This window comes from Drosophila serrata, unplaced genomic scaffold (genome assembly GCF_035046125.1).
Source record: "Drosophila serrata isolate PLE 108 unplaced genomic scaffold, ASM3504612v1 contig_240, whole genome shotgun sequence".
Classification (NCBI taxonomy): domain Eukaryota; kingdom Metazoa; phylum Arthropoda; class Insecta; order Diptera; family Drosophilidae; genus Drosophila; species Drosophila serrata.
In genome coordinates, this window is record NW_028257138.1 from 644,039 (window position 1) to 655,698 (window position 11,660).

At 45.9% G+C, this 11,660-nt stretch overlaps 10 protein-coding genes across 13 annotated transcripts; 8 read left to right on the forward strand and 2 right to left on the reverse strand.

Moving 5' to 3' along the window:
- Nucleotides 1-4: 4 nt before the first annotated feature.
- On the forward strand, nucleotides 5-2,581 carry Tfb1 (transcription factor B1). Of its 3 annotated transcripts, none has more exons than XM_020959156.2 (6): nucleotides 5-252; nucleotides 326-602; nucleotides 665-1,003; nucleotides 1,063-2,034; nucleotides 2,096-2,271; nucleotides 2,329-2,581. In XM_020959156.2, exons 2-6 carry the CDS (start codon nucleotides 449-451, stop codon nucleotides 2,452-2,454), a joined length of 1,767 nt encoding a protein of 588 aa, XP_020814815.1. In that variant the 5' UTR covers nucleotides 5-252; nucleotides 326-448; the 3' UTR covers nucleotides 2,455-2,581. The 3 variants fall into 3 exon arrangements, with proteins under 3 accessions (XP_020814815.1, XP_020814817.1, XP_020814816.1); XM_020959158.2 differs by having other exon boundaries at nucleotides 5-210; XM_020959157.2 differs by having other exon boundaries at nucleotides 5-182.
- A 118-nt stretch (nucleotides 2,582-2,699) lies between these two features.
- Nucleotides 2,700-3,730, forward strand: LOC110189208 (uncharacterized). Its single transcript, XM_020959180.2, is given in 6 exon segments — nucleotides 2,700-2,857; nucleotides 2,915-3,031; nucleotides 3,097-3,240; nucleotides 3,242-3,255; nucleotides 3,312-3,422; nucleotides 3,547-3,730. Coding segments are annotated over 6 exon segments (660 nt in total). The 5' UTR covers nucleotides 2,700-2,767.
- A 217-nt stretch (nucleotides 3,731-3,947) lies between these two features.
- LOC110189211 (uncharacterized) lies at nucleotides 3,948-4,951 on the forward strand. Of its 2 annotated transcripts, none has more exons than XM_020959182.2 (5): nucleotides 3,948-4,055; nucleotides 4,114-4,230; nucleotides 4,308-4,522; nucleotides 4,585-4,695; nucleotides 4,753-4,951. In XM_020959182.2, the coding sequence occupies exons 1-5, from the start codon at nucleotides 3,948-3,950 to the stop codon at nucleotides 4,931-4,933; spliced, it is 732 nt and encodes a 243-aa protein (XP_020814841.1). In that variant the 3' UTR covers nucleotides 4,934-4,951. The 2 variants fall into 2 exon arrangements, with proteins under 2 accessions (XP_020814841.1, XP_086687799.1); XM_086831673.1 differs by having other exon boundaries at nucleotides 4,762-4,951.
- A 32-nt stretch (nucleotides 4,952-4,983) lies between these two features.
- On the forward strand, nucleotides 4,984-6,197 carry LOC110189212 (uncharacterized). The gene is made up of 5 exons (XM_020959183.2): nucleotides 4,984-5,201; nucleotides 5,262-5,375; nucleotides 5,524-5,765; nucleotides 5,823-5,933; nucleotides 5,995-6,197. The coding sequence occupies exons 1-5, from the start codon at nucleotides 5,100-5,102 to the stop codon at nucleotides 6,164-6,166; spliced, it is 741 nt and encodes a 246-aa protein (XP_020814842.1). The 5' UTR covers nucleotides 4,984-5,099; the 3' UTR covers nucleotides 6,167-6,197.
- Nucleotides 6,198-6,306: 109 nt separating this feature from the next.
- On the forward strand, nucleotides 6,307-7,424 carry LOC110189207 (uncharacterized). Its single transcript, XM_020959179.2, has 4 exons — nucleotides 6,307-6,464; nucleotides 6,524-6,640; nucleotides 6,698-7,089; nucleotides 7,151-7,424. Exons 1-4 carry the CDS (start codon nucleotides 6,369-6,371, stop codon nucleotides 7,422-7,424), a joined length of 879 nt encoding a protein of 292 aa, XP_020814838.2. The 5' UTR covers nucleotides 6,307-6,368.
- Obp50a (Odorant-binding protein 50a) lies at nucleotides 7,419-8,236 on the reverse strand. The gene is made up of 3 exons (XM_086831675.1): nucleotides 8,090-8,236; nucleotides 7,944-8,027; nucleotides 7,419-7,879 (listed from the first exon to the last, which is right to left on the reverse strand). The coding sequence occupies exons 1-3, from the start codon at nucleotides 8,234-8,236 to the stop codon at nucleotides 7,514-7,516; spliced, it is 597 nt and encodes a 198-aa protein (XP_086687801.1). The 3' UTR covers nucleotides 7,419-7,513.
- Obp50b (Odorant-binding protein 50b) lies at nucleotides 7,480-9,200 on the forward strand. Its single transcript, XM_086831674.1, has 3 exons — nucleotides 7,480-8,044; nucleotides 8,098-8,605; nucleotides 8,661-9,200. Exons 2-3 carry the CDS (start codon nucleotides 8,405-8,407, stop codon nucleotides 9,189-9,191), a joined length of 732 nt encoding a protein of 243 aa, XP_086687800.1. The 5' UTR covers nucleotides 7,480-8,044; nucleotides 8,098-8,404; the 3' UTR covers nucleotides 9,192-9,200.
- A 300-nt stretch (nucleotides 9,201-9,500) lies between these two features.
- Nucleotides 9,501-10,276, forward strand: Obp50c (Odorant-binding protein 50c). Its single transcript, XM_020959161.2, is given in 4 exon segments — nucleotides 9,501-9,641; nucleotides 9,704-9,802; nucleotides 9,866-10,054; nucleotides 10,056-10,276. Coding segments are annotated over 4 exon segments (597 nt in total). The 5' UTR covers nucleotides 9,501-9,545; the 3' UTR covers nucleotides 10,269-10,276.
- Obp50d (Odorant-binding protein 50d) lies at nucleotides 10,273-11,081 on the forward strand. The gene is made up of 3 exons (XM_020959159.2): nucleotides 10,273-10,486; nucleotides 10,537-10,632; nucleotides 10,689-11,081. The coding sequence occupies exons 1-3, from the start codon at nucleotides 10,400-10,402 to the stop codon at nucleotides 11,034-11,036; spliced, it is 531 nt and encodes a 176-aa protein (XP_020814818.2). The 5' UTR covers nucleotides 10,273-10,399; the 3' UTR covers nucleotides 11,037-11,081.
- Nucleotides 11,082-11,117: 36 nt separating this feature from the next.
- On the reverse strand, nucleotides 11,118-11,608 carry LOC110189213 (uncharacterized). The gene is made up of 3 exons (XM_020959184.2): nucleotides 11,522-11,608; nucleotides 11,294-11,474; nucleotides 11,118-11,236 (listed from the first exon to the last, which is right to left on the reverse strand). The coding sequence occupies exons 1-3, from the start codon at nucleotides 11,606-11,608 to the stop codon at nucleotides 11,118-11,120; spliced, it is 387 nt and encodes a 128-aa protein (XP_020814843.2).
- Between the last annotated feature and the right edge of the window lie 52 nt (nucleotides 11,609-11,660).

Here is an 11,660-nt window from a genome sequence, read left to right on the forward strand (position 1 = left end):
ATTTTTTTCACACCACACTCTGAATATACTAAAATTGTGCTGTCAGAAATCCCCTAACGCCATGCAACTTTCTAGTATATTGAATTGGCGTCTCTGTACGATGATTGAAAATATCGTAAAAGCAGTTTGTCTGAGAACAGCTGTTGTTAACTGCCGATATTTTCAGAGAAACCAAGCGTGAGGTGTGATTTTTCAACATTTCGTGAAATTGTGCGTTTTTGCGCCCGCTGGACAGGGAAATTCCGCCGGCTGGTCCGTTTCGCCGCATAGAGTACACTTTTCTCCACCGAAGATGCTACAACGCCGGCCTGTTCCGTTCTTTCAGGTGTCAGGCCCTGCTGGCGTCTCTGGTTCTGGCTCTTGCGGGGCTCTAATGCGATCTGACGGCAACCGTGGAACTGCTACTGAAACGGGGACTGCTGAGCGCCGCTGAGCTGAGGAGGACACGATGACCACCAGCAGCGAGGATGTGTTGCTTCAGATGGGCGAGGTGCGGTACAAGAAGGGCGATGGCACCCTCTACGTGATGAATGAGCGGCTGGCCTGGATGGCCGAACATCGGGACACGGTGACGGTCTCCCACCGCTATGCAGACATCAAGAGTGGGTGTTGCTCTATCGATGTACCGAACATTCTAAAGTAACATCTCCTTTTTTTTGCACAGCCCAAAAGATCTCGCCAGAGGGCAAGCCGAAGGTGCAGCTGCAAGTGGTGCTGCACGACGGCAACACCTCAACCTTCCATTTTGTAAACCGCCAGGGCCAGCCCGCTATGCTTGCCGATCGCGACAAGGTCAAAGAGCTGCTGCAGCAGCTGCTGCCCAACTTCAAGCGTAAGGTGGACAAGGACCTGGAGGACAAGAACCGAATACTCGTTGAGAACCCCAACCTGTTGCAGATGTACAAGGACCTCGTGATCACCAAAGTGCTGACCAGCGACGAGTTCTGGGCCACACACGCCAAGGAGCATGCCCTCAAAAAGATGGGCAAGACCCAGGAGATCGGTCTGTACAAAAGCTCCTATACTGCATTAATTTTTTACTCATAAATCGACCGATTACAGGTGTTTCTGGCGCCTTCCTGGCCGACATCAAACCGCAAACGGACGGCTGCAACGGCCTCAAGTACAACCTTACCGCCGACGTGATTCACTGCATTTTCAAGACCTATCCCGCCGTCAAGCGCAAGCACATGGAGAATGTGCCTGCGAAGATGCCCGAGTCAGAGTTTTGGACCAAGTTTTTCCAGTCGCATTACTTCCACCGCGATCGACTTACCGCTGGCACCAAGGATATATTCACGGAGTGCGGCAAGATCGATGATCAGGCCTTGAAGGCGGCTGTGCAGCAGGGAGCCGGTGATCCCCTGCTGGACCTCAAAAAGTTCGAGGATGTTCCTTTGGAGGAGGGCTTCGGCAGTGTTGCCGGGGACCGCAACGTCGTGAACAGTGGCAACATTGTGCACCAGAACATGATCAAGCGGTTCAACCAGCATTCCATCATGGTGCTCAAGACCTGTGCCAACGTGAATGCACCGCCAGTTACAACCAATGGCACTAACAGTGCCAACGGCCCGGTTTCCCATTCTGCCTACACAAACGGCCTTAATGGAAAGGCCACGGCGATGGAAGCGGCTGCCGTATCCAAGCGTTCCACAAGCGTTCCAGACAATGACGAGCCGCAGATCAAAAAGCAACGACTTATCGACAAGATCCACTACGAAGATCTCGGTGATCCCGTCATGGAGATGGATGGCGAGGGTGCCGACGGAGACAAGGGCAACAGTTCCAAACAATTCGAGCTGTCTAGGGTGGAGCGCTATCTTAATGGGCCCACCCAGAACAGTATATACGATAACCACCACGACTCACAGAGTCTAGAGGAAGTGCAGTACAAGCTGGTGCGCAACTCGGAGAACTGGCTGAATCGCAACGTGCAGCGTACGTTTATCTGTTCCAAAGCGGCTGTGAATGCCCTGGGCGAGCTGAGTCCTGGCGGTTCGTTGATGCGTGGCTTCCAGGAGCAGTCTGCAGGACGTAAGTTGCTATACATTTTACATTTAATGATTCACTCTGATAACACCATTATATTATCCAGAGCTGGTGCCGCGTGACTTTCAGCGCGAGCTGCGCCACCTGTATCTGTCGCTGTCGGAGCTACTGAAGCATTTCTGGAGCTGCTTTCCACCTACTACCGATGAACTGGAGGCGAAGTTGCAGCGGATGCACGAGACCCTGCAGCGCTTTAAAATGGCCAAACTGGTGCCCTTTGAAGTAGGTTTAACAACAAGGAATCAATTGAATTCATTAATAATTCGCCTGCCCTTTCAGAATCGCGCCATGCACGAGCTCTCGCCACTGCGCTCCTCGCTGACCCAGCACATGAACCAGCTGCTCCGCACCGCCAACGCCAAGTTTGTCACTTGGAAAGAGCGAAAGCTGCGCAAGGCCAGGTAGCAAACGCCAAACGGAGGCGACCTCGAGCGTCTGCCACACACCTCAAGAACCATTATTATAGACTAGGGTTAACTTCTAAGCGTATGCGGAACGCATTGGAATAAAACATAATTTGCAAATTCGTAAATTCTGGCTCTCTGTTTCCATGTCTATTTCTGGTCAGTGCCGTGACTGTGGTTATTTAGGAAGCATTTCACCAATTGCGGTTAGTTTTGCTGCTAGCTCGTGTCTTCAAATTAACACTGCGGAAATTCTATAAAAGATGTAATCTTGGGCGCATTGCGCTTCAGTTGGTTGAAACTTCTTCTAAACTATGGACATTCGAATAGTATTTCTTCTGTCTTTGCTTAAGTGGTCCTTTGTGGGCTCCACCTTGATATACAACACTAACTCTGAATTTGGTGTAAATATGTGAATTGTTTTAACTTCTATAAAAATTAACTAAGATCCTTCAATGCAGATATTCATGGCCATATCCGTGCCTCTCGGTTTGCAGAATCGCAATGTATTTCTTTCGTACAATTACGAATTTAATTACTATCAACCGGAGCACATTTACAAGTACCCTCCGATTTTGGTAAGTTAATAAGGAATTTAATTAAAATTAAATATTATTTAAATTTAAAATCCGCATTGGTTAAGATGGGTGACAACTGGGAGGATAGTTACTTGACCTATAACACGACTGGAGGTGTCGATTTCTTAGGGGGTTCTAGCTCAAGGAAGTTGCGTCCTAGTCGCTCTTTACCTGCCATGAGTCGTACCAATTTCTATATAATGCTTAACAGATAAATTGGAGAGGTAAGGATTTATATTTCTAATTTTATTAGATTTCAAAATGTATCCCTTATTCCCAGATCCGGCTATCCTGGTGAGCCCTGTTTGCTTCGCTTGATTTGTGAAACAAATGCCTCGACTTTGGGACAAGTCAATGGACTCTTGGGCAGCATAGTGCATATCATATTCACGTAAGTGGCAAGAGCTTTTTTCGCAGGCTGCTAATGATAGCAAGAAAGCTTAGACGCCTAAGAGGCGCTAACTAATAAAAGCGAAAGATATTTTTAGCATCTTAACAGGGGTTTCCCCTTGCAGGCCCAGTAGCTCGAGTGACGAAAACCTGGTCAGCGATTATTACCAGGCCGAGTGGGATGGGTTTTGGCATGGAGACTGCTCTTCGTACGTCAGCCTGTGTGGGGAGAATGTTTTGGACCTGATTTCAAGGCCGTTATATGATCTCCTGCTGGATGCTATGATCAAACGAAATAGTAGAAAATAATAAACTAGACAATCGATCAGGCGCTTACAGTTTGAACTGCATTAAACCAATTCGGGGACGACCCAGATTTGAATTCTTGGTTTTAATTAACAGCTTCGTGGACACGCACCTTTCTTGCCGGCCTTTGTCCGGCGAGCTCCGCCAGTTGGTTTTGATACGCTGTTCATCGAACATCAAAAATTTGTTACTATTGGATACCTAGCGCTTACTGAACACCATGTACAGAGTATTGAATTTAAGCCCCTGGCTTTGTCTTTGTGCCATAATAATGAACTGGAAGTTAGGGAACTCTGCACTGCTTTTCACCACCAACTCCGAGTACGGGGTACTATAAGTTCAAGCGATTGAGTGCTGTGATCTCTAAAATGGTTTCGGTTTTCTAGATCTTCATGGCTATATCGGTGCCCATCGGATTGCCACATCGGAATGTGTTCCTTTCGTACAATTACGAGTTCAATTACTATCAACCGGAGCACGTGTACAAATATCCGCCGATTTTGGTGAGTCTCGCGGCACGGGGTTCGTGTCTTGAGTCTTTTGTTTGTAGAAGAGATTGATTTTTCCTTCTACTTATCAGATGGGCCAGGACTTTCAGGATGGCTACCTGACGTATCCCACCACGGGTCGCGATTCCAAGGGCAGGCAATGCCAAAATTGCACAGATTGGAAACTGGAGGGGAATATCACTTCCTCTGCGAATGCCTCTGAAGTGGCAGCATCGCGGGAAAAGCGGGGCTTGACCCTAATGAGTCGTTCAGTTTTTTATGCCATGCTGCGGGATAAGCTAAGGAGGTGGGTTGGTCAATCACTACTATATTACATTTATGCCTAAAGAGCAATGTATCCCCCAATAGATCTGGTTTTCCTCCCGAAGCCTGTTTGCTGCGTTTGATATGTGATACAAATGCCTCCCAGCTGGGCGATATTAATGGCTTCTTGGGCAGCCTAGTTCACGTTATATTCAGGTAAGTTTCTAGACAGTTTAAGCCATTAAATGTTTTTAAATTATTATATCCATAAAGCCCCAGCAGCTCCAAAGATGAACATCTGCCGCATGAGTATTACCAGGCTGAATTTGAGGGAAGAGAGCACAGAGACTGCGCGGCCTATACCAAAGACTGTGAAGAAAACGTCTTGGACCTGATTTCTGTGCCACTGGAACAGGCGCTTAATGATATAGCAAGTCGCCGAAGAAGAAAATAAACTGGAGTACCAAAGAAACCGCATCTTTCTGGGGGCTTTACTTATTCAATTAGCAATCGCTCACTTCTCAGGGGCCACGCACTTACTGCGAGTACTCAGCTTCAAATGCAAGTCAGTTGCCGGCTGAACATCGTAGAGATATATCGTGCTTATTAGTTGAAAGAAAATGAATTCGCCTGGTTTCTTACTTTGCCTGCTTTCCTTCTTAACTCTTTTTCTTGATTCTGCAAACCCCTTTGTCGCTTATACAGCCTCCAGTACCCATGGTGTGAGTTCTTGATATATATTATTTGTACCCTAAAACATTCCTGGAACATCTGAATTTAAGATCTTTGCCGCCATTGCCGTTCCCCTCGAGTTGCCCCACCGAAATGTGTTTGTTTCCTACAATTTTGAGGCCAACTACAACTTGCCCACAAACTGGGAGAAATGGACAATATTTGTAAGTTTCATTTTCGGCTATAAAACGCCGCATTTTGTTGACAATTAACACGCTTTTTATGGCACAATTAACAGGCCGGCCGAACAGCAAATAGATACAGTCAGAATGCGAGTATTATTCGGTTATTTACTCATGGTTCTTTTTGTAGCAAAATGGACCCATTGAGTCGGAGGAAGTGGTAGTGGATGACACAGAGACGGATGCGGAGGCAGAGTCATCTCGAAAGTTATCCGCCGACTGCCGACTGAATTGCACTTCAGAGGAGAACGAGGCTGGGGAAGAGAGTCAAGAGGAAGTGGAAGCCACAGAGCTACCCCCTAAAGAACGTAAAGTTAGGTCCCTACTAACCCGCACAAATATCTATCGCATATTTATCGATAAGCTAAGGAGGTGGGTTTCGATTTGGTACATACACTTTCAAAATATTAAGCTAAACCTAACTTGTAGGAGTGGTTTCCAAGGGGAGTCTTGTTTACTGCGCTTAATCTGTGAGTCCAATGCGGCCCAATTAGATGAGTTCAATGGCGTTTTGGGCAGCCTGATGCATGTTCTATTCAGGTAGAACTGAGTTAGCTCTTAAAAATATAGCTGCTTTGTAATCTTTAAATCTCCATTACAGTCCCAGCACGTCTGAGTCAGAGGATCTCCCCTTGCGCTATTATCAAGCGGAACATGATGGCTACAACGATCACTGTCACTACTACGAGCCAGGTTGTGGTGAGAGTCTTCTGGAGCTGATATCGGAGCCATTTTCAGAGATCTTCAAGCACATAGAACGCAATAAAATATAGATCGAAAATATATAAAACGTTTGCTACAGAAGAACCCACAGTTTGGCCTTATTTGTCTTACTGGCTCATCAATTAGCAACTTTCGCTACTAGAAACTAGAGATTCTTAAGTGGATCATCACTCCCCAGGTTGGCAGAGAAATGGTTTTTACTTTGGGTCTCTATAAGCTGACTGCTCAGTTGAATGACGGCAGTTGGATGCAATGGACGGTTCTATAAACATCCAAATCCTTTTGGGATTCGCTTTGTTTCAGAATCTCCAGGCAAAGTTTGTTTGGAACACGGGCGGAGCATCTTCGGTAAGCATTTAATACAAAATTTACGTAATTTAAGTTTCAACTTATTAACTACTTTTTAGCTCTTTGTGGCCCTTGCCTTGCCCTTAGACTTAGCTAAAGAAAAGTGCTTTCTGTCCTACAACTTTGAAGTATCCTACCAATTGCCCAAGACTTGGAGGAAGAAGCCACCATTTTTAGTAAGAGTTTTCTTTACAATATGAAGTTAGTTTCCTTGATCAATCATTTTCCTCCAGAGAAATGGCAATGGCACTGATGATGAAATGAGCAGTCAAGACCATCAACAGTTTGATGATTTCGTTTACGATGACTTCTATGATGAACATGATGGCCACCATTTTGGCCACATATACAGGCCCCACCATAACAAGAAAAGGAAGAAGACCAAACTCAAGCCAGGAGCTGCTGCGAAGCCACAGAAAAATAAGCCCAAACGGAAGCATAAACATAAACACAAACCAAAACCAAAGCCACCGCCACAAGATGAGGAAGATGATTCAGACTACAAGGATTTCTTTCAGGGATTTCCCTTAGATGGCATGGGCGAACCCGTGGGCAGAGATCGTGAAAGGAGATCTTTACTTTCGCGTTCCAGATTCTACGACATACTTAGTGATCGCTTCGAACTGTGAGTGAAGACTTTTATATTTTAGTGAATATTTTAATCAGTAAACATACTCTTTAAACAGACACGGATTGGGATCTAGCGGTAGTTGCTTGTTAAGATTGATTTGCGAGGCGAACAGCTATCAGCTGGCGGATCTCAATGGAGTTTTGGGTAGCCTGGTTCATGTAATGTTCAGTCCCAGTAGCTCCCGATATGAGGCTCTACCCAAGCATTACTATATTGCTGAATTAGATGGTAGTAAGGGCAACTGTGGAACTTACCATCAAAAATGCCAGTACAGCATTCTTGATTTAATAACTCGAAAACCGATAAATAAAGGGAAACGTACATTCTAGATTTATATATTTGTATTAAACTTTACATTTAAAGTTTAGTAGGTGTTTTATATCACTTCATTTCTCACTTATTACATGAAACGAATTTGTTAAGTGTTTTGCATAAACATTTTTAGTGCTGGCCAGGAGCAGGATCTTGCATAAGTCTTGGCCTCCTGGCACATCTTGTTGTTCCGCTGCCACATCTTCTCCGGACAGGTAAATATCAGCCGGGCGTAGGCGCAGAGGCTGTAAAAGAGGGCGTGTCTGTCGCAGGCGTCACTCTGACGACTCAGTGGGGCCAATTCTTGGTATTTGCTCTTGACCAACGAAGAGCACCGGGCAAAGTTGGACTCATAGACATCAATGGTGGCTTCGCTGGCAAATGCACGCTCCAGCATGGGTCGAATCCGACTCTGGACAAGGCGAGTTCCCTGCATGGCTGAGCTGGCATTAAAGATGCAGGCCAGGCGGCACTAAATATGAGAGATGCGGAAAGGGGTTTAATTGGCCTAGAGTTAAATAACCATAAATACCTACGCTCGCTTGGCTGCCAGCATTATGACAGTCACGATTGTAGACACCCCAATTGGGCATGGGCGCTGAACAGCAAATGTGTACATTCTAGGAAGGATGTTAGGGTATATTTTGAATAAATTCCTCGATTAATATAACGACAGGATTACCTGCACAGATTTGGGAGCTGCCTTGCACTTGGCTGCCTCAAAGGGAACAAAAAGGCCCAGAGAAATGAGCATAACAAGTATTCGCCCTGTCCGCATGGCTGAAGCTTCCAAAGCCGAATGAATCAACTTGAACTCGTATGCTTGCATGTGGCCAGCAGAGAGATTACATGAAAGATACCCGATACTCTACACCTTAACCCACTGAAGCCACTGGAAACATGCTTAGTAATTTACTTCATTTGGTTAACAGAAATACAAAATTCTGCAAAATTCGAGATATTTTTCAGATATTTTTCTTTAAAAGTTTGGCTCGCCATGCATTTGATTGGACTACTGTTGGTGGCTCTTCTATGGATGCGTTCGACGATTTGTTTTAACCCAGCCACGATGGCTCATAAGGAATGCCGAAAATTGTTAAACCTAGAGAGGCTTGCCTACTGCTGTGGAGTGTCCTTGGTGGATAAGTTTCTGTTCGTCGGATCCAATTGTCAGGATTATTGGAATAACTACGGGGCTGTAAGTAATTTCTACTATGGGAATGTAAAGTACTGAGCCGAAGGCTTTTCCTCAGTGTCGCTACGAGTGCCTGTACAACCACTGGAAACTCCTCGACGAGAATAACACAATCAAAAAGCCGGAGCTCTACACCATGATCACCAATCTGTACAATCCATTGAACGGTTACCACACGTATGGAAAAGCCTTCAAGGAAGCCAATGAAGATTGCGAGGACTTGGGCAAGAATTACACCGATTTCGTGATGCTTCATGCCAACGAGATGAAGACTGAGTTGGGATTGGACACTAAGTGCCGGCCCGAGGCCATGCTCCACACGCAGTGCATCATGACGCATGTGACCCACCACTGTCCCAAGGAATTCTGGAGGAGTGTGGAAGAGTGCGATCTTATCAGGACTCTAATACCGAATTGTATACCCGATTGGATACCATCACATTTGCTCCTGGCTCCACAAAATGAACCAGACGAATTTCGCGAGATGGAAGTCACGACCGCGGGAACAAGTAATTACATGTCCCTAGGGAGATATTTCTTCCTACTTTCCAGTTTATTGTTCTTGGTATTATCCCACTTGTCTGATTGATTTCATATAAGTGGGTGTCATGTCATCATCATCATCAGCTCGGCATTATATCCATTTGGGTGTCTGGCTTTCAAGATCCTTATCGTTCGAACGATTGCATTTAAGCTGATCCAATTCAGACGGCTTAATTGCATATGTCTGGCTTTGGACGAGCCCCCAATAGAACGAATCGCTGGACTTTGTCCTGCCCTGAAATCAAAAATCCACCAGCCGATCACGATGACTGCTCAGTTTGGGTCACGCGACTGCCGCTTAAACTATTCGATCTGCTCGATTAATTAGTGGATCGCCCCTCTAATCGAGAGTTATAAATTAAGCGGTTAGGCCCAGGCCAAGCTCAGACTGACTGAAATAATGTCGTGGAATAAAGCTCTGCTGATTTGCTCTTTGGTGGCCACAGTTTCCACTAATCCACTGGATGTGGACTGCACCCATCGACAGGATTTTCAAGTAAGTTAATCAGAGAATACCCCGGAATTTAGCTGAATTTTACAAGTGTCTTATTAAACCAGACTGTAAGAGGGTGCTGTTCCCTTCCCACCTTAAGATTCGAGCAGTTCAGAAAAAATTGTGGTAGATATATGCCCACTGGAGCTCCCAAAGTATCACCGGTAAATTCTACATAATCCCATAAATGGATTACTTGCTAAATTGCTCCCTTTTCCGGTTTATAGTGCCTATATGAATGCATCTTTAATGAGACAAAAATCCTTGTGAACTCCATACCGGATCCAATTAATACGCGTGCGATGTTGGAGAAGCTGCTGGGCAACAACCTGGACTTTCTGGAGGCATATCTTGATGGCGTAATGAACTGCACGGATACTGTCCAGGAAATGATAAGGAATCGAAGGCCCCGTCATATCCGGGGTAACTGATTACTGCTCCCCGGTGGCTCTGTTCTATGGAATATGCTCCCAAAAGTATGTCTTCAACAACTGTCCATCGTCCAGTTGGTCCGGCACAGAGTCATGTGAGATGGCGCGATTGGAGAACCTGCACTGTCCGAGTGCGCGGGCATCACGTGGCGCTGGTGCTGCGTTACGAAACCCTGTGATTTCCAGTAATAAAACTTAAAATTATCATTTTATTTTCATAATGGGAAATGCGGGTAAATGGGCCAAGCCCAAAGCCATTGGGGCTTCCGGCTGGAGCTGTGTATATATATGGAAAGTGCGCGACTGTGCGGGTAGCAGAAGGTTCCCGCAATGCTTCACTTGCTGACTTGGCTCCTGATAGCTGCGCCAGCTCTTTCGGCTGTGGATGACAGTTGTTCCCAAAGGCCGGAAGTAACTGTGAGTAATATTATTATTAAACAAATATAGAAACTAACCCCACTTGAAAGACTTTGAAAAACTGCTGCAAACTACCTAATATGGACTTCTCGAGCTACAATTCCCAGTGCGGTCAGTATTTGGTCAATGGGGCGCACATTACACCCGTAAGTCACTTAATTTGATCTTAAAGATTATAGTTATCCAGAACGCATTTCTACAGTGCAGCTTCGAGTGCATTTTCCAGGCGGCAAAAGCCGTAAACGGTACCAGCCTGGTGATGCCCAATATTGAGAAAATGATGAACAAGATTCTGGCCACCGATGAGTTTGTACAGGTCTATGTGGAGGGTTTCAGGAACTGCTCCGGTCAGGAGCAGGCCATGATAAAGGCCCTAAAGCGCCGCCGCATGCCCATTACCGGAAAGTGTGCCTCCATGGCTCTGATGTACGGACTGTGCGCCCATCGGCACTTCTATCGCTATTGTCCGGATAGCGTGTGGAGCAACAGTCCGGGCTGCAACGAGTCCAGGGAGTACAGCATTCGCTGCGAGGACCAGCTCACCGGCTAGCTCTTGTTTTGTTTTCGAATAAAATAAATAACATATGACCAGCTGCTTTGATCACTCTGTGTGATGGGATTTATTGAAGACTTAGTTGAAGAGCACATCCCGCCAGGTGGGTCTGTCCTGGTAGTTGAATTCATCTTCGTCAGACGAGCAGCCCAGTTGGTTAGTAAACGCCTCATCGTCTCCTCCCATATTCATGCCGGCTTTAAGGAGATTTAGATTTAGATTTCTATGGGCAATCTCCTTTGATTCCCGCTCACCTAACTCATCCAAACTCATGCCCAAGCGATTGGCATGCTGCATAAGGGCCTTCATTAGCAGACTGGTGTCCACCACTCCATCCCTCTGTACATCCTGGAATGACACCATAACATCCTGCTCTGCGTCGTCGTCCAAAAACTGGTCCTCATTAACGGGCGGCTCTACATCCCCCAAATAGGACTACGAGAAGGGATTTATAGATTCAACCGGTTCCGGTACATAATTACCTCAGGTCCTATCACAAAGTCCTGGAAGGCTCCCTGAACCACCGTAGAGCAGAGCAAGAGGCAGCCTACAAAGGATAACTGGTTCATAATAACTGGTTATTTGGCAACTGTTGTCCAATCCAACTTCGAACTTTGACTG

What these genes read in the sequence shown, in the direction of transcription:
- Tfb1 (XM_020959156.2), top strand. Translation starts at nt 449, where the DNA reads ATGACCACCAGCAGCGAGGATGTGTTGCTTCAGATGGGCGAGGTGCGG. An exon ending in GGGCAAGACCCAGGAGATCG is followed by an intron (nt 1,004 to 1,062) that starts GTCTGTACAAAA and finishes GACCGATTACAG; the next exon opens with GTGTTTCTGGCGCCTTCCTG. An exon ending in CCAAACTGGTGCCCTTTGAA is followed by an intron (nt 2,272 to 2,328) that starts GTAGGTTTAACA and finishes CTGCCCTTTCAG; the next exon opens with AATCGCGCCATGCACGAGCT.
- LOC110189212 (XM_020959183.2), top strand. Translation starts at nt 5,100, where the DNA reads ATGAATTCGCCTGGTTTCTTACTTTGCCTGCTTTCCTTCTTAACTCTT. An exon ending in CAGCCTCCAGTACCCATGGT is followed by an intron (nt 5,202 to 5,261) that starts GTGAGTTCTTGA and finishes TCTGAATTTAAG; the next exon opens with ATCTTTGCCGCCATTGCCGT. An exon ending in CTGATGCATGTTCTATTCAG is followed by an intron (nt 5,934 to 5,994) that starts GTAGAACTGAGT and finishes TCTCCATTACAG; the next exon opens with TCCCAGCACGTCTGAGTCAG.
- LOC110189207 (XM_020959179.2), top strand. Translation starts at nt 6,369, where the DNA reads ATGGACGGTTCTATAAACATCCAAATCCTTTTGGGATTCGCTTTGTTT. An exon ending in GGAAGAAGCCACCATTTTTA is followed by an intron (nt 6,641 to 6,697) that starts GTAAGAGTTTTC and finishes ATTTTCCTCCAG; the next exon opens with AGAAATGGCAATGGCACTGA. An exon ending in CTTAGTGATCGCTTCGAACT is followed by an intron (nt 7,090 to 7,150) that starts GTGAGTGAAGAC and finishes CTCTTTAAACAG; the next exon opens with ACACGGATTGGGATCTAGCG.
- Obp50b (XM_086831674.1), top strand. Translation starts at nt 8,405, where the DNA reads ATGCATTTGATTGGACTACTGTTGGTGGCTCTTCTATGGATGCGTTCG. An exon ending in ATTGGAATAACTACGGGGCT is followed by an intron (nt 8,606 to 8,660) that starts GTAAGTAATTTC and finishes GCTTTTCCTCAG; the next exon opens with TGTCGCTACGAGTGCCTGTA.
- LOC110189213 (XM_020959184.2), bottom strand. Translation starts at nt 11,608, where the DNA reads ATGAACCAGTTATCCTTTGTAGGCTGCCTCTTGCTCTGCTCTACGGTG. An exon ending in ACTTTGTGATAGGACCTGAG is followed by an intron (nt 11,475 to 11,521) that starts GTAATTATGTAC and finishes CCCTTCTCGTAG; the next exon opens with TCCTATTTGGGGGATGTAGA. An exon ending in CATGAGTTTGGATGAGTTAG is followed by an intron (nt 11,237 to 11,293) that starts GTGAGCGGGAAT and finishes ATCTCCTTAAAG; the next exon opens with CCGGCATGAATATGGGAGGA.
- Obp50d (XM_020959159.2), top strand. Translation starts at nt 10,400, where the DNA reads ATGCTTCACTTGCTGACTTGGCTCCTGATAGCTGCGCCAGCTCTTTCG. An exon ending in CCCAAAGGCCGGAAGTAACT is followed by an intron (nt 10,487 to 10,536) that starts GTGAGTAATATT and finishes CCCACTTGAAAG; the next exon opens with ACTTTGAAAAACTGCTGCAA. An exon ending in ATGGGGCGCACATTACACCC is followed by an intron (nt 10,633 to 10,688) that starts GTAAGTCACTTA and finishes GCATTTCTACAG; the next exon opens with TGCAGCTTCGAGTGCATTTT.
- Obp50a (XM_086831675.1), bottom strand. Translation starts at nt 8,236, where the DNA reads ATGCAAGCATACGAGTTCAAGTTGATTCATTCGGCTTTGGAAGCTTCA. An exon ending in CAGCTCCCAAATCTGTGCAG is followed by an intron (nt 8,028 to 8,089) that starts GTAATCCTGTCG and finishes CATCCTTCCTAG; the next exon opens with AATGTACACATTTGCTGTTC. An exon ending in ATGCTGGCAGCCAAGCGAGC is followed by an intron (nt 7,880 to 7,943) that starts GTAGGTATTTAT and finishes TCTCATATTTAG; the next exon opens with TGCCGCCTGGCCTGCATCTT.
- LOC110189211 (XM_020959182.2), top strand. Translation starts at nt 3,948, where the DNA reads ATGTACAGAGTATTGAATTTAAGCCCCTGGCTTTGTCTTTGTGCCATA. An exon ending in ACAAATATCCGCCGATTTTG is followed by an intron (nt 4,231 to 4,307) that starts GTGAGTCTCGCG and finishes TCTACTTATCAG; the next exon opens with ATGGGCCAGGACTTTCAGGA. An exon ending in CTGCGGGATAAGCTAAGGAG is followed by an intron (nt 4,523 to 4,584) that starts GTGGGTTGGTCA and finishes ATCCCCCAATAG; the next exon opens with ATCTGGTTTTCCTCCCGAAG.